We start from the raw sequence: 24,481 nt of genomic DNA, 5'->3' as shown, positions 1-24,481 counted from the left end.
ACAAATTCTAGCAGAATCTGTATTTTACATTTTTAAGTACTTCATTAAATAACAAAGGATTTAAATTTTTAAACAAAAATTACATAAAACAAAAGGTTAAAATATGACAAATTATTTTTCTTCGCTAACTTCTTTTATTAAGAATCAGCAGAGCACATACAGTTCAGTACCTGATTATTTGATACTGATAGTCTGAGTGGAGAAAGCTTTCTCTGTTTCGTTTCTGGGCTCTTCATTTTATGTGTTGTTCCTTCACAATCCAAAGTAATGTTCTGATTTTGTGTATCTTTTTCTTTTGGAATATCTTTTTCTTTTTTTCCTTTTTTCCTTCTGGTCTCATAACCACTGTTGATGTTTTCCGTGGACTCAGAACTACGTTTTAGAACAGGGCACTCTGGATTTTCTTTGAGGCATGCGCAATCCACCTTGTACTTACTAGAAAGAGAACCAGTTAAGTATTTATTCAAGACATTAAAAAAAAAAAAGAACCCTGTAAAGTTTTCTAGCCCATTTTAAGCTGCAATTCCACAAACGGTATGCTATTACTAATTATAAGCAACCCCTACTATTCATTAAATTTGCATTCCTGGTAACTATCACAAAAATATTTTATTTTCTTATAAAAGCAGTGTAATAAAAGTTGATTTCTGGGCCTTCAATCATACTCATAGGGATAACTAGTAACAGTTTATTTAAAAAATTCCAATAAATTAATTGAATTTTTTTTAAGTAAAATGATACTGTGGCTCACGTTAAGGCAAAAACCATACTTACTTCAGTGGCCCCAAAGTGTTATAAAGTATATATATTCATACAAATGACAGAATACTGACCCTAAATTTCACCTAAATTAAAAAATGCGAGGTATAATAAATACCAAACTTAACTAATTTCTCTTATACTTTACAAATTATTTCAATAACCAGGTTTAAAAGGTAACCTTGAAAAATTCCAAGTAATGCTTCTTTTTGCCCCTTTCAAACGGAAGCTTGAAAAATAGCTGTACTATTTCTCATCTTCACAGTAGTGATAATTATTACTCTCATTTTACAGATGAGATTAAACCTCAGAGCGGGACAGTATCTTGCCCAAAGTCACACAGTTAATAAGTAAGTAGCAGGAATGGCATTCAGATATATCTATATGAGTCCAAAGCCCACACTTTTCATTTCTCAATATTTCTTAATGCTCTAATCTCTTTATCTCTACCACCAAGATTTAGTTCATATCTAGGACACAGACTAAATGTCCAAACCTGCATTAAACAATAAAAGAAGTCTCCCACTTTGCATGCTTTAAGTAGTTTAATGTTTGTTCACAATAAAAATAATTTACGTTTCCAAGTTTCTAATACTCCTACTCATTCACTTTCAACACTGGTAGAAAGGTATAGGTCAAACTGCCTAACTGCTTAATTCTGTGAATTGGGTAGATTTCAATATTAATTTCACAAAAGTAATATATGAGAAAAGATGAATGCAAAATCATACAGATTATAATTTACATATAATTTAAAAGTACAGAAAATATTAGTCCTATTTAGGAACAAAGGAAGCAAGAATATAAAATGGAGAAATGAAAGTTTCTTCAACAAGTGGTGTTGGGAAAACTGGACAAACATATGCAAAAAAATGAAACTGGACCACTCTCTTACAACATATACAAAAATAAACTCAAAATGGATTGAAGACTTAAATGTAAGGCCTGAAATAATACAATTCCAGAAAGAAAACAGAAGTAGTAAACTATCTGACAGTCTGTTATCTTTTTGGGTATGTCCCCTTGAGCAAGAGAAACAAAAGCAAAAATAAACAGAGGACTTCACCAAATTAAAAACCCTCTGCACAGCAAAGGAAACCATCAACAAAACAAAAAGACAACCTATGAAACAGGACGATATTTGCAAATGATATATCCAATAAGGGGTTAATAGCCAAAATACATAAGGAACTCATACAACTCAAAAACAAAAACATAAACAATCCAATGAAAAAAATGGGCAGAGGACATGAGAAGACATTTCTCCAAAGAAAGAAGACATACAGATGGCCAACAGACATATGAAAAGATGCTCAACATCACTAATCAGAAAGAAAATGCTCATCAATGAGATACCACCTAACACCAGTCAGAATGTCTATTATCAAAAAGTCAACAAATAACATGTTGGCGAAGATGTGGAGAAAAGGGGGACTCTTTTGCACTGTTGGAGGGGCTGCAAATTGGTATGAATATGAAAAACGGTTTGGAAATTCATCAAAAAACTAAAAATAGACCTACCATGCAACCATAAGTACACTTGAATTTATCAAAGGAAAACAAAAACACTAATTTGAAAACATTATGCATCCCTAGGTTCACTAGAACATTAGTTACAATAATGAAATTTTGCCATTTGCAACGGCATGGATGGACCTAGAGGATGTTATGCTAAATGAAGTAAGTCAGAAAAAGATAAATACTGGTTTTACTTATATATGGAATCTAAAAAAACAAAGCAAAATAAGACTCAGAAACAGACCAAAGGAATGGTTCCCAGAGGACAGAAGGGTAGAGGGATGGGTGAAAAAGGTGAAGGAATATAGTCAATAAAATTGTGGTGTTTGCATGATGTATTACTAGAATTAGTGGGGTGATCATACTGTAAGGTATAAAAATGTTGAATCACTATATAATAAAATATTGTATACCAATTATACTTATACAAAAAATAGAAGAAGGGGAAAATCCTACATAAACTGTCAGTTTAAAAAAGGGAAAGTTTGCCCTGACTGGTGTGGCTCAGTTGGTTGGGCGTCACCCGGCAAAGCGAAAGGTCACCAATTTGATTCCTGGCCAGGGCACACACTAGAGGCAACAAAAAAACCTCTGTTTCAGTATGACATCAATGTTTCTCACCCTGTCTTTCTCCCTCCCCTCTCATTTCTAAAATTAAATAAAATCTTTAAATGACCCAAAACAAAACAAGGTCAGTATTGTATGGCTGAATTAGGATTACCAATCATAATTACCATTAGCATTTTCATGACAATAGTTGTGGGAAGCCAGGGTGCTTGGTGGTGGCAAATGTAGCTCAGGCCCAGATTTGGAAAGCCACTGGGAGTGTGGCGGCACACAAGACCCACTCCACACACTGGTTCTCCCATGGGGAACCAGGCCTGTGTTTCTATAATAGCTTAAAAGCTTGCTTTCTGCTAAAGGACCCCCTCATCCTGGGCTGAGAACAACAGATGTTCAGTGTGTAATCTTGAAGCAGTTTCTTAGGGCCTATTTTGGGCTGATTTTTAAGAACAGGATGTGGCTAGACAAATTATCCTTATCATCCATGCATGTGTAACATTCTTTTCTGTTATATAAAAGTAATAATCATATAAGGCAATAATTGGCATAATGATTCATAACTTTCTTGGATGTAATCCACCTAAAGAATTAATAAAAGCCTGTTAAGGCAGGGGCAAACTGTGCTTTCTCCTCTAGAAAGTGGCCAGTTTTGTCCCCTCTTCTCCACAGGATTCTTGCAGTCACTGTGCATTTATTCATTTCATTCACAACGTGGTGGACCCTGCTGGTTGGAGGTCCGCGACAAATAGTAATTAAGGAAAGTTTGAAAAAGAACTTAAGCAGCACTGCTGTTATGTAAACTGATATTCAAATGCTTGTTTTCAAGTACTCTTAACTGTCTCATGATAAATAAAAATAAAAAGCTATAAAAAAAAGGACAATAACTTTTTGAGGACATGAAGGGACTATTCTGAAACAACAGATATGATAGTTACAGATTTAAACTTACCAGTTCCCATAGTCAAAATCAAAGGCAATAGTAATTTCAGTTCCCTTGGGAATACTTTGTATAGAATAAATGTAAAGATGTATGGTTCCATCTTCAATCTCATGCCTCACCTATTAATTAAAAGAATAATTTTATATTTCTATACGTTTTCTACCCAATTTTGAAAACTATGCAAAGTAATTCACAAATACAACATGCAAAATATGGCATTAATTACCAGACTTTTATCTATAAATCAGTGGTTATCAACTGGGAAAAAGATACATCAATGCAAGTTTGATACAAACTCTACAGCCCCCCATGAAGTATTAAAAATAAAACATTGTATTTCATTAACTCTACAATGCATATTTTTTCACCTTTCAGCATCTCTAAAACTGGAACTTTTTAAAGTGATGGCATCTTTGATTTGATTAAATGCAATTATGGTACAATGAACCCTATACTTTCCTATGACACTGTTCTAGGAACTTTACATGATAACTCATTTTCACAGATAGAACTAAAGCATAGACAAGGTTATACATCTAGTTAGTCAATAGAAGACATGGATCTAGTAAGTCTGGCTTCAAAATCTATATTCTTAACTTTATATAATTATAAAAGTTTATTTTTTCCACATTAAAACACAATTTTATTGTAGCACATATAAAATCTATTTTGGCTTTCAGCTTTGTTATCTACCTCAATCAAATCAGAACATATATTTGACCCATATTTATAGAGAGCTTCTAGGATAAATAAAAGTCTAATACTTCCTCTTACAAGGAATATCACAACTTCTTCAATGTGCAAAGTATTAATTTTTAAGACCGTGAAGCCAACATCACCTAAATTTTCACAATGGGAAGATGCTGTAGTATAAAACATATCAACCTTAAAATGTGTTTTTAGGCTACCCCGAACTACTGTGGTTAACACTCAGTTTCCACACACCTCCAACACATCTCCCAAAAAGATTTCTATAAGCTTACCTCTGCATTGGGTGTACAAGAACGCCTAATGAACCGAGCCTCATTCCCAAAAGTCCTTGCATCAACACACATTTCTAGCCCATGAAATTTAGAATAGAACAAAACAAAAGGGTATGGTCTACGAAGAAAGAAATGCATTATAAACTATTAACATTTTGAGTTTGAGAAACTTCTAGTAAGTAGTGAAGCCAAGAATTGAATTATAAAGCAGTCTGATAGCAGAATTTATTCTTAACCACTAGGTTAGTTTATGCTAATAAGATTTTTACCTGCTTATATATATCAAAGGTTATTAATTGGAGGTGGAAATTCAAATTTACAAAGGAAGATAAAAAACAATTGACTATTGTCTTTACAGAAGCACTCATAATTGGATGCCTTTCAAGTCACCACCTCCTAGTGCATTTAAGTGTTTCATTTATAGCACTGTTTCAGTCAAATCTGCTTTACAAAAGGGAAGGAATCTCATATATCTTATATCTTAAGTAAAAACTCAAGTTATAAACAAGAAATATTTTAAATAATTATGGCATATAGACTGGGAATGTCACCTCTCTAGAGATACACACATAATACTTCTAGACCTCAGGCAAGCAATGGCTGTGACAGGATCACATCATCTTCCCCCCAAAATCATAAACCACAGATGAGGCCTCCAAAGCCATTCCATATCCATAAAGTGGGAGCTGAAAATGGTGGCAATAAGGTAAGACTGAATCTAACACTAGCTAATAAAGAGGAAGTGGTTTTGCCTGTGACAGTCATCAATGGTCTTTTGAAGTTCCAACAATTATATTACAAGAAATTAGGGAAGATACTCAATTGAAATGGTTCCTTTTAATCTCAGGCAATCGAGTTTTTAATTAACATCCACCTATATTGCTGCAGTTTATCTTTGAAGTAGATGTTTTTAGTGTCAGCAAGATAAAAATGGGTAAGAGTCCGAGGAATATACCTGCATTTTTATGTTGTTTTATTTTATTATAGTTTAAAAGTCACTGTTCCAACTACTCTACAGTTTTAAATACAAAATGATCACTTAGGAAAACAAAATATATATAAACACAGTATCTTGCTAAAATAGCCAAAAATTCAGTATATAACAACAGAAAACTAATATGGGGAAATAAATGAATATACCTCTTAAAGAAATATCCATTTGCTTCAAATTGTTCTCTTAGCATAAATTTTCCTCTATATTCAATGATAAGTGCATCAGGAGGCAAATCTTTTGCAGATTTCAGAATTTTCTTATTTTTTTGTATATGGCTCTAAAATCACAGAAATATTGAGATTAATTAAACTTAAGTGCTTTTAGTCTAACTACCTCAGATACACAGTAGAAAAAGGCTTTTGCTTTACTACTTTTTGGAAAATAATATATTTACCTCTACAGGAGGTTTGAAGAGCAAATTGTTGGTATTCAAATTTGATTTACTTATCTCTTTTTTCTCATTTCCATTGCCTAATCTCAGAGCTATTCTTTGTGCCTCCTTCTGAACACTCTCGCTATACTGGTTATTATTTGCCTCTTCATATCGATCCATCCATGCTTTGATTTTTGTCTCCCATCCAAAATTTGAACCATCAGATGAAGGATCAATCTCTGGAGCTGAACCCTAAAATCACAGCAAATCTGGACTTAAAGTATTTATACATACACACACAACACGCACAAAATCAGTGACAATCTATATAAAATAAAAACTAGAAATATTAGGCTTTCTAAGTTGGTCCTAGTAAAAGACGATAAATGAGCAGCTTACTACATTTTTATACTGCATGCTACACAAATATGAGAATAGAAATTCAAGTTTCACCATCATTACTGTAGCCAATGGAGGCTATCAATGAAATTGCAACTATCCAAAAGTTTACAGTCATTGTCAGCTAATGGTTAAAAAAGATAGCAAATGAAATTTTTTATTTTAGAGACTGACAATATCCACTCTGTACTCAAAGTTCTATTTAACCAGAATAAATGTGCGGTTATTATGTCGTCGGCAGCCGTCCGTCTCGAGAGACGATGGTGTAGCTTCTTAAGAGTCTATCTGCACCACTGGGAATGGCTGTGCAGTCCGACTCGGGAGTGACACGGTATCTGTCCCCTCCCATGTTGAATCGACATCTTATGATGACGCTGGAGTGTCCTCTCCAGTGAAGCTGAAGCTACAGAGCCTGGGCAGGGTGATATGGAGGGTCTGCTGTTGCCCATGCAGCAGACCCCCCCTCTCTTCGCAGCTGAAGGATCCAAGGGAAAGACGGAGTCAATACAGCTTGGCTTCAGGTGCGCCGCAGGAGTTGCCGGTGTTGACTGCAACGTCAAACCGCCTTAGGGACTCCGGCTCCGGATTTTCTGTCGGGGTTTACTCCCTTAGCCTTTCCCCTGAAGAGGTATGCCGCAAGGCAGCGGAGGTTTTTTGGGGTCAGAGTTTTCCTTCTCTGATGTGCCCTGACTGGAAGATCGAACCAGCGACACTTAGCTCGCAGGCCGACGCTCAATCCACTGAGCCAAACCAGCCAGGGCTGGTTATTATGTAAACTATACATATTGCATATTAAGTATACTTCAAGGAAATGCTTACTCCTCCTCTATAGCCCCTATTAAAACCTCTAAGATATGAATTCTAAATGCCAAGTAATAAAGTTACCACCTCTTTTCTTAATGTTATAAAACAAAATGCAGGACTTTTTTCACTGGGATGTAATTTACAGAAAAGCACAATTACCATATATTTTTAAAAATTATTAAAACCTGAACTCCCACAGTTTATTTTTATTTGCAATCTTAGGATAAAAATGAATTAATGCTGATAACAAGAACATATATTTTATCTTACCATTAGCGTAATTCAAATCTATAACAAATTTAACATGTGAAATTTCAATTTAGTTGTAAAAGCCATTGACTGTTTTCTTTCTACAATATTAAACTTTGAGAAAAGATTTTTTCCTATATGTACAACCTAAAAGCACATGAAATTTTTTATTTTAGACTGACATCTATAAATAATTGAAATTTTAACATCACGAATAGATTTCATAAAGAACCTTATATATCCTGTTAGAGATTTACATGTATACAGAAACACTTGATAAAATTTACCATCAGTGAAATTTCCATATTTTCTACAGTTGAACCGTGAACAACACAGGTTTGAACTGCACAGTACCACTTATATGTGGATTTTTTTCAATAAATACCTATACTGTTTTTGATCTATGGTTGGTAGTCTGTGGATGCAGCGGCCTGACTGTATGCACTGATCTATGCCATTTTATAGAGAGGACTTTATATCCATGGGGGATCCTGGAACCAAGTTTCCTTGAACATCAAGTGATAACTTAAGTTTTGTGGGAGTCAAAAGTTATAGTTGAATTTTTCACTGCATAGGGAGTTGACATCCCTAACCCCAGCATCGACTGTATAGTAAGCTGCTCAACTATTTGATGGGGATAGGTTTATTTCACTAATTGATATTCTATGTACTTACATATTCTACACTATAATGATCACTTGATAAAGAACAGTCTTATACAAAGGAGACACCACATATTAACACTTTCCTCAGCTTTTTAAAAGAAATATATTCATTCCTGGTTGGCGTGACTCAGTGGATTGAGTGTCCATGTGCAAACCAAAAGTTTGCCGGTTCGATTTCCAGTTGGGGCACATGCCTGGGTTGCGGGCCAGGTCCCCGGTTGGGGACACAGGAGAGGCAACAGATCCATGTATCTCTCGCACATTGCTGTTCCTCTCCTTCTCTTTCTCCCTCCCTTCCCCTCTCTCTAAAAGTAAATTTAAAAAATCTACTGTTTTCAAATTTTTCTGTTTCGTGTCTCCCACTCTCCTCCCCCCAAGAAACCCTCTATACTGACATGGTATATCTTTAATAAAGCTCTTCTACAGCTCTTGAACCTTATAACTACTACAGAATTATGTATTAAAGAGATATCTTCAAGTTAAGATGCACAAAGACTCATTACTTTATTTAATAAATGAAAATATTTCAATTAAGCAAAACATGCTTCTTCCTCATTAGGCCTGCTATTAAAGTGATTAGATAAAATGGGGAGAGAGGAAAATTCCTGGAGTATGAATTGTTCCAACAGCTTAATCCAAAAACTTTTTCAAATCTCTTTATTCTGTGTCAGAGATAAAACCATAAATCCAAGTCTAACATAGTAAGTGTAAAATCCTAACTTTAATATATAAAGAACATTTTATGAAACTTTGGACTTAATGTATGCTGAGAGATACCATGCATTAACATTCTTGAGAAAGAATTACAAAAATACCCAAGAATAATCACTGTACAACTGTTTAATGATTTTTTCTCAGGAATGTAAAATAATGAATAATTATTGAATAATGGATAATTATTATACCATGTGGATAACAGAGATACTGTAACATGCTCCCCACATCCTATTTTAACATCTGACAATTTGAAAAACGCATTAGTTTTTACTTTACTAACTCATTTAAAAGCTACAGTAACACTGTATAGTTGACCTCTGTGATTCAACACAAACCCATCTCTTAGAGGAAGGCAGAGGTGGGGAACCTTGCTTTTCTCAGCAATCTTGGAATCTTGAGGATTTATTCTAATTCAAGGTACAACTGACTAGTTTGTACTTCGGCGGCAGCCGTCCGTCTCGAGAGACGATGGTGTAGCTTCTTAAGAGTCTATCTGCACCGCCGAGAATGGCTGTGCAGTCCGACTCGGGAGTGACACGGTATCTGTCTCCTCCCGTGTTGAATCGACATGTTGCGATGACGCTGGAGTGTCCTCTCCAGTGAAGCTGAAGCTACAGAGCCTGGGCAGGGTGATATGGAGGGTCTGCTGTTGCCCATGCAGCAGACCCCCCCTCTCTTCGCAGCTGAAGGGTCCAAGGGAAAGACGGAGTCGATACAGCTTGGCTTCAGGTGCGCCGCAGGAGTTGCCGGTGTTGACTACAACGTCAAACCGCCTTAGGGACTCCGGCTCCGGATTTTCTGTCGGGGTTTACTCCCTTAGCCTTTCCCCTGAAGAGGTATGCCGCAAGGCAGCGGAGGTTTTTTGGAATCAGAGTTTTCCTTCTCTGATGTGCCCTGACTGGAAGATCGAACCAGCGACACTTAGCTCGCAGGCCGACGCTCAATCCACTGAGCCAAACCAGCCAGGACTAGTTTGTACTTATATGGTAGATAAATGGTGATTTTATAGTATTTTATAACTGATGACTAAATCACTAGATTATCAACTATGCAAAAGAGCAAATTTTTAAACTCCAAATGTGATTTTGCATTCATATGTCTAGTATATTAACATCAAATGTACTGGGGACATGGAATGCAATACTAACTAAAATTCAGATTACTCAATATTTTATTAGCAATTGCTGATATATCTCCTCCTTCTAGCTATTTTAAAATAGTGTTAATAGACTCAGAGTGGTATATTTATCCAATCAGAATTCTCTATGGCCCCAATTCTGTTAAAGATAATAAGCACTGAAATGACACACAATAAAGAAACCATAAGGATTATGAACAAACAACAACTTAGTAAACTCCTGAATAATTTGACAGTTGCTATTAAGGGTTTAAATTTAACATACTTACCTTAACTCTTGATGATTTCCTAGATCCTTCACGAAAGGCCTGAAATAAAATGGAATTCTGAGTTTGGGATATAATTAAAACTTAAGAATCAATCAGTTCACTGAAGCTTATTACTGAAGTCTCACAATAACAAAAAGTCTGGTATAACCAATACCACAAGAACTAGGGGAATGTTTAATCCACTAGAATACTATTCTATTAAAAACAGAATACAGACTATGTTAAGAACATGAAAATATGTTTATGACATAACGCTAAGAAAAAACCTAAATTTTCTGTGCGATCACCATTACAACCATAGAAAAATATTCGCTAAGAATTGAAAGGATATAAAAAAATTACAGTAATTCCTGTAAAATTCATTTCAGTGCCCACCACTTTCTATCTTACTCATCTAAAAAACATGAAAAACTTACTTTTTTACATTTTGAAATGTTTTGTTCTTTCTCCCCACTTTTTTTCCTTCTTTTATCATTAACCTTAGAAACTCTTGAAGCAGTTAAAGTAATTGATGTTGGGGTATGCTGAAATGCAGTATATAATTCCACAGGAACCTCATCACCACTCTCAGTTGCACTGGTATCACCATCTTCAAAAGCAAAATAAAAATTAATGCATGTGAAATACTTCTATTTCAAACAATAAAAGAGCATTCCACATGAGAAACTATTACATATCCATCTTTCTGAAGAATAACTTTTTCTTTACTTCCTCACTTACCTCACTCATATTAGGATACATTTTTAAATGCAAACTACAAATGTCAGGTGTCATACATTAAACTAGAAAGAACACAAAAGTCTATATTCAGATGATGTGACTGTAGGAAACACAGCTGCATACAATGCCAGTGGAAATTTGAAATTCCCTCCAAGAGGTAGCCAAATCTAGAAAAATTCTATATGCACTTACCATTTCACTCAACACTCCCATTTCTAGGGATCTATCCAAAGATAAAATGGCAAAAGCACAAACAAACTTATCCAAGAGGGTTTTGTTGAAGGTACTATTTGTATTAAAAACAAAAAATACTGTAAACAGCCCATATGTCCATCAAATAGGAGTAGTTCAATAAATTCTCATTATTCAAAACCAGCTATATTGGTATCAACATGTTTTAAGCCAAAATGAAAGTTGTAGCCAATGTTATACTTCTAAATTCTGTTCCTAAAAATGGAAGGAACACTATTTCAAATGATAAACTAATGGATTCCCACCTTTCTGAAGAGCAAACATATTTAACTTCTTTAAATCCATAGGTTACCTATATATAGAAAACTATGATTTAAAAATTTTATTTTCCTCTAGTTTCCATATTTAAAATCTATATCTGAGATTGTAAATTGTATACAATCAACATTCATCAATAAGATGTTTACATCTGACTAAAAATATAGGAGCCAACTGTTCTCTCACTCACACCGATCTTAATTTAGTATAGATCCTTTTTACTCACCTGACAAATTTTCCCTTTTCCGACGTTGTAGTAGCACTGCCCTCTCTTTATCCAAATTCCTACATTAAAATATTAACATGATTATTATTTATCAAACTTTCATTAATTTAGATATAAAGATTTGTTTTAAATGTGATAAATTTACAAATTCTCTAATGTTCTCACTGAAAAACCAACAGTAAAAAATATATGTATTATCCTTTGCCTTATATTGGATTTGATCTACCAACCTTAACATGAGATGCCAGTTTAGTGACTATAATTGCACTGTTAAGAAAATAATTTTTTACATAGGAAACTAGTACATTTTTAAAAATTAAATATTTAAAGAAAAACATTTGGAAAAAATGTTGACAATGTAACATATGTAACAAAAAAATACAAATAAATTTCTTAAATGTATGACACTAAATTAGAATCTATTTGCATTATACCATTTGCCTAAAATTATTTCCACTTTTGAAATAATAAACACTAAACATTTAACAATTAAGTAAAATATTTCACTAACCTCCTTCAGCCTCTACTCATGAAATATATTACATCATAAACAGTAATTGTTTTACTCCCCCATCAGTATGTTTTATTGTCTAGAGGTCAAATAACACTAGTCACTTATTTTTAGATGGAAGAATAAGGGCTCTAGACTGAAATGCCTACAACTCAGTAACAGACTTGCCTTAGATCTAGTAGGATATATATGTACAATAACTATCCTACAGCAACATTGATAACTATCCTAGTCATCACAGAATGATAAGTAGATATTGCTGAATTAATTGTCCTCCTTAATGGTGAGTTTTTAATCAACTCTTACTGAATTCAGCAACAGATATTTACCCCATCAAAAAATATCTGGTGTTATAAAGTGAAACAAAATCACTTAGAAAAGCTTCACTCATAGTCATCATCGGCAGCCGTCCATCTCGAGAGACGATGGTGTAGCTTCTTGAGAGTCTATCTGCACCGCCGAGAATGGCTGTGCAGTCCGACTCGGGAGTGACAATCTCTGCCGCACTTGTTACAGGTGAAGGCAGATGGCTGTTGTTGCTGCTGTTGACGCTGCTTCCACCTCGATCTTTTCTGGACCGCCTCCTCGTTGCGCGCAGCCTCTGCGCGCGACGTACCTTGCCTGACCGCGAGCCTCCAGGCTAGGCGGTTGTCTGCTTGAACTTCCCATGTGTTGAGATTGATGGAGCATTGTGTCATGTCCTTTTTGCAGATGTCTTTGAACCACAGTTTTGGGCGCCCTGTCATCCTCTGGCCTTCTGCTAGCTTGCCGTAGAGGAGGTCTTTGGGAATACGGCTTGCATCCATTCTTTTGACATGGCCGAGCCACCTGAGGCGTCTCTCACTAAGAACTGCATGCAAACTGCTCATGTTGGCTCGCTTCAGCACCTCGGTGTTGGGGACCTTATCCTGCCAGGCGACATGCAGGACGCGTCGCAGGCACCTCATGTGGAAGCTGTTGAGTTTCCTTTCGTGCCTTGCGTAGGTGGTCCACGTCTCGCTGCCATAGAGGAGAGTGCTGAGTACGCAGGCTTGGTAGATGCGCAGTCTGGTTTTCTCAGTGAGGCTGGAATTGTTCCATACTCGCCGGTTCAGTTTGGCCATAACTGTGGCTGCCCTGGCGATTCTCCGGTTGACCTCCAAGTCAACTGACAGAGAGCTCGAGATGGTGGACCCGAGGTAAGTGAAGTCGTTGACAACCTCCAGGGTGTATCCGTCGATGGTGATGCATGGGGGAGTCCCCGTGCCTTGAGCCATAACGTTCGTCTTCGTCAGGCTGATGGCTAGTCCGAACTCCTTGCATGCGTGGGAAAGGCAAGTGACTAGCTGCTGGAGTCCCTCTTCGGAGTGTGATGTCAAGGCTGCGTCGTCGGCGAAGAGCATCTCACGGATGAGCACCTCTTTGACTTTGGTTTTGGCTCGTAGACGGGCCAGGTTGTAGAGCTTGCCATCGGATCTGGTGTGAATGAAGACACCCTCGCTGCAGTCCTTAAAGGCGTATTGGAGGAGCATGGAAAAGAAGATTCCGAACAGCGTAGGCGCAAGGACGCAGCCCTGCTTTACTCCGCTGCTGACTGGGAAGGCCTCAGAGGTTGCGCCGTTGTAGGACACCGTGCTGTGCATGTTGTCGTGAAAGGACATGACCACAGCAAGCAGATGTGGTGGACAGCCAATCTTCCGTAGCAAGCTGAAGAGTCCACTTCGACTGACCAGATCAAACGCCTTCGTGAGGTCGATAAAGGCGAGGTAGAGTGGTTTATGCTGCTCGTGACACTTCTCCTGCAGCTGGCGTAGGGAGAAGATCATGTCCACTGTTGATCGGCCAGCTCTGAAGCCACACTGGGACTCTGGGTAGACGCGGGAAGCAAGGGTCTGCAGGCGGGCAAGAGCGACCCGGGAGAATACTTTGCCGACGACGCTGAGGAGAGAGATGCCCCGGTAGTTGTTGCAGTCGCTGCGGTCTCCTTTGTTCTTGTACATGGTGATAATGTTGGCGTCTCTCATATCCTGGGGGATGTAACCCTCCTTCCAGCAGAGACAGAGTAGATGGTGGAGCGGCTGTAGCAGGACTGGTTTCCCGCTCTTTAGGATTTCTGGAGGGATTCCGTCGCTTCCTGGTGCTTTCCCGCAAGCGAGGCGGTCGATGGCTTTGCCGAGCTCTGCCGCAGTAGGTGGGGTGTCTAGCTCCTCCATGACTGGTAGGTCTGGGATGGCGTTAAGAGCAGTGTCTGTTACAGTGTTCCTCGTCGCGTACAGCTCGAGGCAGTGCTCGGTCCACCGCCGCATTTGCTGTTTCTGGTCAGTGATGACCTCACCTGTCTTGGACTTAAGGGGGGCGATCTTGGAGGGGATTGGGCCTGTTGCCTTCTTGATACCCTCATACATTCCTCGTGCGTTGCCTATATCAGCGGCTTCTTGGATGGTTTTGCACAGGTTTAGCCAATAGGTGTTGGCACAGTGGCGGGCGGTCTTCTGGACTTTGTTCCTGGCAGCCCGTAGAGCTTGAAGTGTACTGGGAGTGGGCGTGGCCTTGTAAGCCAGTAGGGCCTTCCTCTTAGCCTCGATCACGGGTTCCATTTCTTCCCAGTGAGCCTCGTACCAGTCAGCGTTCTTCCGCTCTTTCTTCCCATAAGCAATAATGGCGGAGTTGTATATGGCGTCGCGGAGACGTGACCAATTGGATTCGATAATGTCGTCTGCCGCCATTCCCTTTCCGAGTGCATCTTCCATCCTGTTGATGAATTGCCGGGTCTTAACTGGGTTGCTGGCACAACTGGTGTTGATGCGTGGGCGACCCTTCATCTTGGAGTGGTGCAACCTCTTTGGCATTATGCGCACCTTGCTTACCACGAGGGCATGGTCCGTGTCGCAGTCTGCACTGTGGTAGCTGCGGGTGAGGAGGGTGCTGCCAATATCCGTTCTTCTGGTGATGATGAGGTGAAGCTGGTGCCAGTGGCGGGAGCGGGGGTGCCTCCATGACACCTGGTGGATCTCTTTGCACTTGAAGAATGTGTTTGTCACGCACAGGCCGTGGTGACACAAAAGCTCAAGCAGTCGCTGACCATTCTCATTGATCTTTCCTCTCCCAAAGTTTCCGAGGCAGGTGGGTCAGGCCATGTGGTCGGCTCCTACTCTTGCGTTGAAGTCTCCAAGGAGATAAAGAGCGTTACTTCTGGGGATCTTGGATAACGCTTCGTCCAGTGCATGGTAGAACTGTTCTTTCTCTTCAGTGGTGGCGCAGAGGGTTGGGGCATACGCGCTAAGAATGCTGACTGGGCCGAAAGTTGTTGACAATCGGAGGGTAAGTAATCTCTCTGTGCCTCCTGTGGGTGGCTCTATGGAGTTAACAAGCGTGTTCTTCACAGCAAACCCAACACCGTGCTGTCTTGGTTGGTCCGGAGACTTCCCTTGCCAGTAGAAGGTGTAGTTGGTTTCTCTGATAGTTCCGTTGTCGGCCAACTGGGTCTCCTGTAGAGCCGCAATGTCGATGTTTAGTCGTGCCAGTTCCCTGTCGATGACAGCGGTTTTCCTGGCACCATTGATCCACGGAAGGTCTGCAGTAAGTCCGGGACACATGGTCCTGATGTTCCAGCTAGCGAGGCGAAGAGCTGGAGGCTTCTTTCTTGTTGTTTGCTTGGAATTGCCTGGTGCGAGTGTTTTGTGGCTCACTTTTCAAGAGACGCCTCTCTGATCCCCACGCACCCAGTGGGGCAGGTGAGCCATGGCGAGACGGCAACTAATTGGCTGGGGGCTGCCCAGCTTGAGGCGGGCGGTAGCTGTCCAGTGAGGTGCAATGACCTCTCCCACCGTCAGAGGAGACCCCTGGCGCTCGTTTCCTTCGCCAATCGGATGAGCTTATAACCGGTAACTGTCTCCTCCCGTGTTAAGTCGACATCTTGCGATGACGCTGGAGTGTCCTCTCCAGTGAAGCTACAAAGCCTGGGCAGGGTGATATGGAGGGCCAGCTGTTGCCCATGCAGCAGACCCCCCCTCTCTTCGCAGCTGAAGGATCCAAGGGGAAAGACAGAGTCAATACAGCTTGGCTTCAGGTGCGCCGCAGGAGTTGCCGGTGTTGACTACAACGTCAAACCGCCTTAGGGACTCCGGCTCCGGATTTTCTGTCGGGGTTTACTCCCTTAGCCTTTCCCCTGAGGAGGTATGCCGCAAGGCAGCGGAGGTTTGGAGTCAGAGTTTCCCTTCTCCTTAGCCTTTCCCCTGAAGAGGTGTGCTGCAAGGCAGCGGAGGTTTTTTGGAATCAGATTACCATTTCTCACCTAGTTAAACTGGCAAATCCAAGTCTGTCAAACACTCTATTATGAGGCTTGGAAAAACAGACATGCTTATCCATTACTGGTAGAAATTCAAAATGGTACAGCTCCTAATGGAGGGAAATTTAGTGATATCTGACAAAATTTCACATTTACCCTTTTATTGAACAATCCCATTTTCATTTGCAATGACAAAAGACTAGAAACAACTCAAATTTCCACTCAAAGGGGACTGGGTGAATAAACTATAGTACATGAAAAAGATGGAGCACCTTGAAGCAAGAGAGAAATAAGTCAATCTCTATACACTACGTAGTGATCTTCAGCATAATATTTTTAAGAAAAAAAAAATGTGACAAAAACGCTATATGCTACTGCTTACCTAAGGAGGGGAACACAAACAAATACACACATATCTCTTTCTAGTAAGAAAACAATGGAAAAGTGGTAACTTTAAAAAAAAATTATTTCTGGAGTAGAAGAAACAGGGATAGAAATTAGACTTACTTGAATGTACCTTGTTTTAAATTGACTTTTGAATGATGGGACTACTTCTTGCATAAGTATATATGTATGCATAAATATATATATATTATAAAAATAAAGAGCAATCCTTAAAAATAAAAAACAACAGGATTACTCACTTATTTCTGGTAGGAATGTAAAAATGGCACAACTACTCTACAAAAAAGTTCCATAATATTTTATTAAACTAACATATGACTAAGCAATTTCACTCTTAGGCATTTGTCCCAGAGAAAACAAAACTTAGGTTCAAAACCTGTACACAAATGTTCCTATCAAATTCATTTGCAATAGTCAAAAAGTGAAATTAACCCAAATGTCCTTCAAGGGGTAAATAGTCGAACAAACAGTGGTACATATATACCGCAGAACACTACCCATCAATAAACACGAATGAAATACTGATACATTCAGCAAACTTGCTGCTCTCCAGGGAACTACAACAAGTTAAAAAAAAAGCCAATCCTCAAAGGTCACATCTGTATAATTTCATTCATATAAAGTTCTTGAAATGACAAATTACAGGAATAGAGTATAGATTTATGGTTGCCAGAGGTCAGGGATGGGAGGGGTAGGAGGTGGGAAGTTGGTGTCACTATAAAAGGTGACATGAGGAATCCTTGTGATGAAAATGTTTTGTCAATATCCTTGTTGTGAAATTGTATTAATAGTTTTGTAAGATGTTACTAATGGGAGAAACTGGGTAAAGGATACACAGGATCTCTATATTATTTCACAATTGCATGTGAATCTACAATTAACTTAAAAGGTCTAATTTTTAAAAATCAAAATAAAACTAAATATAATCAGCTAAGTATGTATCCAGTTGGTGTTATAACCACACAGCGCAATTCTTTCAAGGGACTTAAATACAATAAATTAACTATAAATCTCTTAGGAAAACTAAGGAATAAAACAGTTCTAGCCCTGGCTGGTGTGGCTCAGTTAATTGAGTACACCCGCCTGTGAACTAAGGGTCCAGTTCGATTCTCAGGTAGGGCACATGCCCAGATTGTGGGCCAGGTCCCCAGTTGGGGGCGCAGGAGGGGCAACCACAAATTGATGCTTCTTTCCCTTTCTCCCTCCCTTCCCCCCTTTCTAAAAATAAAATCAAATCTTTTTTAAAAAGTTCTAAACTGTTTTTTATAATCATATTGGTGTTAGTGTTGGTATTATTATTATTGAGACTGCTGTATTCTTCTATGGGATTGAGAAAGAGTAATTGTGATATTACAATTACATTATTGTCTGTGTTGTTGAGAACAAGATAAAAGGAGATGAAACAAGAGGACTGGTTAAATGGCATACAGATGTCAAATTACAATGATGTACACCTGAAACTTTATATAATGTTATATACCAATTTACCTCAGTAAAAAGGTTAAATAAAACTTAATTTCTCTTCCTTGTATTCCTAAATTTAATTGCAATTATCAGTATAAACTCATGTATTTTATCTTAAAAATAAACAAAGAGACAAAACATTTCCTAGTTTTGTCTACTAAAATGATGTAGGAACAGTGATCCAATAGGAAGGAGCATGACTGCTACCTCTTTGAGATTCTGGTCTTGAAAACCAATTCTAAGTTTGGGGAATAGAAGTATAAGATAAGTTCGAGACATCTTGTCCTATAAGGAAGCACAAAAACTATCAAGTACTACTAGGGTACTGTCAAAAGAACCCGAGAGCCAACTTGAAACAGGTTCCCACCAACCAAAAATGGGGCAAAATTTGAACATCAATAAAGATGTAACTGACATCCAGTATGCTTAAATCCCTTAGTTCATAATGATACTTATTTTTTTCATTATTCTAAAAACTGGTAAATGGAGGCTAAGAATCCGAAGCATTTATCCTGCCTTTCTTCATTGAAACATACCTTAAGAGAACGAAACTGTTAATATGGGGACATGTTTTTCTATAGAAATATTCCAGCTAATAAGTGATGAGCAATAGAATTAACAAGTCACTAATATGCAACACTTAAAACTTAATGGATTTAAAGAATGACTTTAAAGGATACTGGGGTTGGTGGGGGTAAGGGGAATAGTTTAGATTACTAGAGACTTAAGAGATGTACATCAATCAATATTTTAGCAGTGGCTAAAAGATAATAGATTTTGTTTCATATATGATAATGGTTTTGTGGTTATGATTTTTTAAAGCTTTCTTTTATATACATACACAAATACATATATACTGAAATACATAAGGATATGTATGAATGAAATAACATGGGGATTTACATTAAAATAGTATGTGAAGGAGAGAAGAAATACATGGCAATATAAATGAAGAGTGTGTTGATAATTGCTGAAGCAGGGTGGTGCAAATATGAGAGTTCATTATAATATTTTTAAGTTTTATATAGGTTTGAAATTTCCATAATAAAAAGATTTTTAAAAAACTCCAAAATGGGGAAAAAAACACATTACTGCAAACAGATGAAAAGACAGTACAGATTTAGAAAATTCTGCAACTAAGGCAATGTCCTCTTAGTAACTCTTTAACATAGCGCATTTCAGTGACAAAACATGCCATCACTTAGAAGATACACTATTATTTTATGTATCATTAATAAAGTAAAAATGCTGCAAAGTAAACCATAACACATCATCGATGAAAAGAGTCTTCCTGATTTTAGAGAGGTCAGAATACAAACAAATAAATAAATAAACCAAAAAAACCTCAGAAGAATGAAAAGTATATCTTAGAATTGATGAAATACATTGTCCATTAATTGTTTTATCTAGAATTCATATATAAACTTCTATTAGCTAAAGATTATCTCAGTAAAATTACTGGCAATTTTATTAGTGTGCACAACTTACCGAGGCTGACAACGTTCACATAGATACGTATCAGGAATATGCTGCCTATCAATCCCCATGCAGTCAATGTGTTGCCAAACACTTAAAAAAGAAAAAAAGCAGAACATATAGAGTATTTTTAAAATCATCCTTAAATTAATATTTGATTCCATTTAACTACAACTTAGGTGCCTACTTTGAGTTTAGTATTGTAAAAGTACCAAAATGTGCTGTGAGGAATTCATAAAAATAGATCCTCATGGAAATAAAATTTTGAGATGTAAAAATAAGAGGACAGCCCTGGCTGCTGTGGCTCAGTGGATTGGGCGTCATCCCACAAACTGAAGGTCACTGGTTCAATTCCCATTTGGGGCACATGCCTTGGTTGTGGGCCAAGCCCCCAGGTTAGGGGTGTGCACGAGGGCAGCCAATCGATGTTTCCCTCCCACATCGATGTTTCTCTCCCTCTCTCTCTCCCTCCCTTCCCCTCTAAAAATAAATAAATAAATAAATAAATTTTAAAGAGGACAAATATAGGATATTATATATAATATAAATTTATAAAGCAAATATAATTTTAAACTGTGAAAGATACACATTATAAATATTATTAGCAATCACCAAGTAGAGAGGGCCACACTACTTGGAGTTAGTGGGAAAAGCACCCTGGAGAATAGTGAACTTGAATAGAACCTTGTTTGGGAAATTAGAAAGAAAAGATTAGTTATTGTAGCAATGCTTTCTTCAAGTAGGCAGGTATGAGGAGCAACAGCCAGAAAATAGTTAACATCTATGAAGAGGAATGTTCATTTTGAAAAACAAGAGAAAAGTGAACATGGATTAGTAATGTGTAGTCAGATTAAATAAGTCTTGGAATGTCAGGATGCATGTAGATTTCCTCTAAGTGGCAACAGGTAACAACTAGAGGTGCTTTGATGGTATACACAGTTAATTCAAAGAAGTAAAGAAACTGTCCGAGTAGCTCAGTTGGTTAGAGCATTGTCCTGATACACAAGGTGGCAGGCTCTATCCCCGGTCAGGGCACATGTAAGAATCAACCAAATCAACAAATCAATGTTTCTCTCTCTTCCCCCTCCTTCCTCTCTCTCTCTAAAAGCAATAAATTAAAAATATATATTTTAAAAAAACTAAAAGCAGAAAAACCAAATAAGAGGCTTTTTCAAAATTCCACACCTGAGTTAAAGAAGGACAGAACTAGAATGATGACAGAGAACATGAAGTTAAAGAATCCAATAAACATTCCATGAGGACAGAGATTAAACTTACTCTATTCTCTAATTATTTTTTTCTAATTATTTTTAATGGAATACATGGACCAGCTTGAGGCAAACTTCTCTATTTGTTATTATTACTGTATTTTATTGCCAAGGCTTTAATTGGTCTAAAATTGATATATGTGCCTGTTTCTAAAAAGTCTTATTCTTTTATATAATAATTAGCCACTTATAACATATATAGCTATCAAATGAACTGCTATTGTATTGTTCTTCAGTTAATCGAGTATTGGGACAACAACTGGCAGAATGTGGAAGGCAATGGTATGTATATATCAAAGGTGTGGGGGGAAAAGCAAAATCCAAACAAAAAGGCAGAACACCTGACAGGGTCAGGATAACAAATCAAGTTAAATTCGGATGTCATGCAGACAACAGAGGAAAAAGAACTAGAAAATAAATAAATAATCAGAGTTCTAGATGTCACACTTGAAAGAGAGGAGTATGGGCAGCAGAAATATGAAAATACATAGAGGAAATGTAAAACAAGAACAGAGGAGAAAGACTGAGCTCTGCAGTATACTACAGGTTAAGCAGTAGAAAAACAGAATGATAAAAAATAGATTTATAGCAAAGAGAACAGTCACTGAAAAGCAAATACCTTGAGTAATCCAAAAACTGTACACTGGTCCTTTAAAAATTTGTAGATAGGTATAAATCCTAAGGACTATTTCACTATTTTCTAATAGGGATAATTCTGTATTATATATAGATCATTGTAATTAAATCAAAAGAAAAGTTTAGATTATGCATTAAAATAAAAACACTGAAAATGGTATGTAATTTATCACATTAGACAAAACCAGTTAAAAGAAGGCTCTTTTTTATTATTGGTTAAAATATGAATTGATATTTTCTAATAGGTAACTAATTAAAATTAATAAAAAAGTTAATACCTCATGAATAAATTTATTTAAGTGACTGCTCATGGTACTGATATGTGATATGAGAATTTACTTTTAAATTTGAAAGAGTCCTACGGTATGTTTTTATTATTAAGTCAAGTATTAAAGTTATAACTTTCCATAAAAATAATATCACACTTCACTTAAGACTAGTTTCCCCCCCTTTTGGCAAAGGTTAATCAACTTTTTGAAATATAACCCTAACTGCATGTTTATAATCATAACATCCAAACCCTAATAACTTAATCTAATAAATGGGAACACTATTACAAAATAATGCAAATTAATTTATTTTTGGCTCTAGGATGCATATTTACACTCACACTCAAATACTGATATATGCTGCACTACTTCAAATCAAATATTAAAGCTATGCCATGAAGACCAGACCCAGGGAATTCTGTACAGCTACCAAACTTTCTTAACCTCTACAGTGCACTGCTTAAATACTTCTTGATTCCCATACTATATAGGGGACGGACTCAGTAACTTTCAAGCTGAAATCCTACTGTTCCCTCTCCATCCTCCCCAACTCCCTCCCACCAAAAAAAAGAAAAAAGAAAAAAAAAAAAAAGAAAGAGAAAGAAAAAAGAAAATAAAGCCCCACTTTCTGTCCCAATCACACCTTCTCTAGGGGAAGAGGCTTTTCTTGGTGGTTGAACCAGGGTTGGGGGAGGGGAGACTGTGGTTCTGGTTCAAGGAGACTCCAGAGTGCTGCAAGGTTCAAGTCAAAAGGAGGTGAGAGAGTCAGGTCAAACAAACATCAATCAAAATGTATAACCTCCCCCAAACTGGAAAATCACAGTTGACTATACAGCACATATAATTCTAAAGGAAATACAAAGGACTCAATTCTCCTCTCATTTCTATCTTGTCTACTACTTTATGTAGTTATAATACTATTAAATGAGTGAAAAGAGATGTGATCCTATATGAATAATTACTGAATCTGATTGCCTAATAATTAATAATGAAGAGTTCTAATCATCTTTAAGATAGCTTTTTCCCATAGGGGCTTTTTCTACTAGGAACAAAACAAACTGCACTGATAGTAGCAGAAATCTTACTTTAAAATGCATTCATTAAACAAAAATAAACTAATGGTGTGAAATATTTTACCTGCATTTGTCACAACAGATCATGTATCCATCATCATGTGTAAAACCGCATATACACCTGGTTACATCAGTACCATAACTTCCATCTTCAGATGTGCTGATTGTAGTAGCACTGGAAGTTTCATCAAAATTAGGAGTGGTAAATATGCCTACTTCATTTTTGCTAATAAGAACTGATGGAGGAGGGGAGGCCGGAGGTGTTGGAGGAGGACGAGCACCATAATTATGGTCCTGGATTATTGAACATAAATACAGCACAATGTAATTTCAACAATGATATTAACTAATAAGCAAGTTAAAATTCAATCCTTAATTTGAATATTCAAGAGATATGAAATAGCTCAATAGCTCTAAAATAATGACTTGGTGAAGCTAAATATTAAACCATACTACTAAGTAAAAATACCAATATACAACCTTCATCACCTTCACAATAACTTCCTTCAAACTCCACTCCCTCACCCCCCATATCAGAAGATATCTTCACAGTCCTATGGTCACATATCTCCACTTTCAAATAAAAACAGATGCAAGATGTGAGAATAGAAGTAAAAAGAAAAACTCTCAGGAATGTGAAGGCTAAAGAATAGCAAAACAACTACAGAAGACATATTATCACTATGAAGCATTAATAGGAGATTTTTAAAAATTGGGTATTCTTTATTCTGGTCCAAGTAGTAAAAATCTCTCATAATTGTACCTCAATATCACAAATGTGTCCAGTTCTTCAACTGTTTCAATCTAAGCTCTGCCTCTTACTAGCTATGCAACATTGAATGAGCTTAACTCAGAAAAGCTTTCATTTTCTCAGTGAAGTGGAAATGAAAATTATACCTATCTCATGAGGTTGCTTTTGAAGATTAAATGAGGTAATATATGTAAAAATGCTTACCACAGAGCCTGGCACATAAATGCTCAACAAATGGTAATTATATGATTTACTAGAGAAATTACTCGGTAACTTAGAATTAACAGTAGGTAATACAATTCTACTTATGGTCTTTTTATGACGAAATAAGACTTTAACACCAAGGTACAAATATCATAAAATGCAAAATAATAGTGACAATAACACTTCCAAAGAATTTCTCTTATAGAATTTTAATCCCTTAAATATAGTTAGAACAATGAAATATTAAACTATATATACCTAATTGTTTAGATAGTACAAAACAAGTATGCTTTTTAAGTATTCAGTTTTAAGCGCAATACCATACACAT

The 24,481-nt window shown here is 37.2% G+C and overlaps 1 protein-coding gene across 4 annotated transcripts in view; it reads right to left on the bottom strand.

Moving 5' to 3' along the window:
* The window catches only part of KMT2E (lysine methyltransferase 2E (inactive)), a 99,985-nt gene that overhangs the window by 19,618 nt on the left and 55,886 nt on the right, over positions 1 to 24,481 (bottom strand). For 3 of the 4 annotated variants that reach the window (XM_090287316.1, XM_090287318.1, XM_090287317.1), the window contains 10 exons: positions 23,262 to 23,491; positions 19,964 to 20,044; positions 11,829 to 11,887; positions 10,789 to 10,961; positions 10,373 to 10,411; positions 6,153 to 6,383; positions 5,905 to 6,035; positions 4,765 to 4,882; positions 3,791 to 3,900; positions 171 to 435 (listed from right to left, as the gene is read on the bottom strand). In XM_090287316.1, the coding sequence (XP_090143442.1) occupies positions 171 to 435; positions 3,791 to 3,900; positions 4,765 to 4,882; positions 5,905 to 6,035; positions 6,153 to 6,383; positions 10,373 to 10,411; positions 10,789 to 10,961; positions 11,829 to 11,887; positions 19,964 to 20,044; positions 23,262 to 23,491 (1,437 nt within the window). Of the gene's footprint in view, positions 1 to 170; positions 436 to 3,786; positions 3,901 to 4,764; positions 4,883 to 5,904; positions 6,036 to 6,152; positions 6,384 to 10,372; positions 10,412 to 10,788; positions 10,962 to 11,828; positions 11,888 to 19,963; positions 20,045 to 23,261; positions 23,492 to 24,481 lie in introns of those variants that run through there. The other variant, XM_090287319.1, reaches the window with a different exon arrangement.

This window comes from Furipterus horrens, unplaced genomic scaffold, assembly GCF_987537825.1.
Source record: "Furipterus horrens unplaced genomic scaffold, mFurHor1.1.pri manual_scaffold_9, whole genome shotgun sequence".
Lineage (NCBI taxonomy): Eukaryota > Metazoa > Chordata > Mammalia > Chiroptera > Furipteridae > Furipterus > Furipterus horrens.
This window is presented reverse-complemented; position numbering and strand designations above follow the sequence as displayed.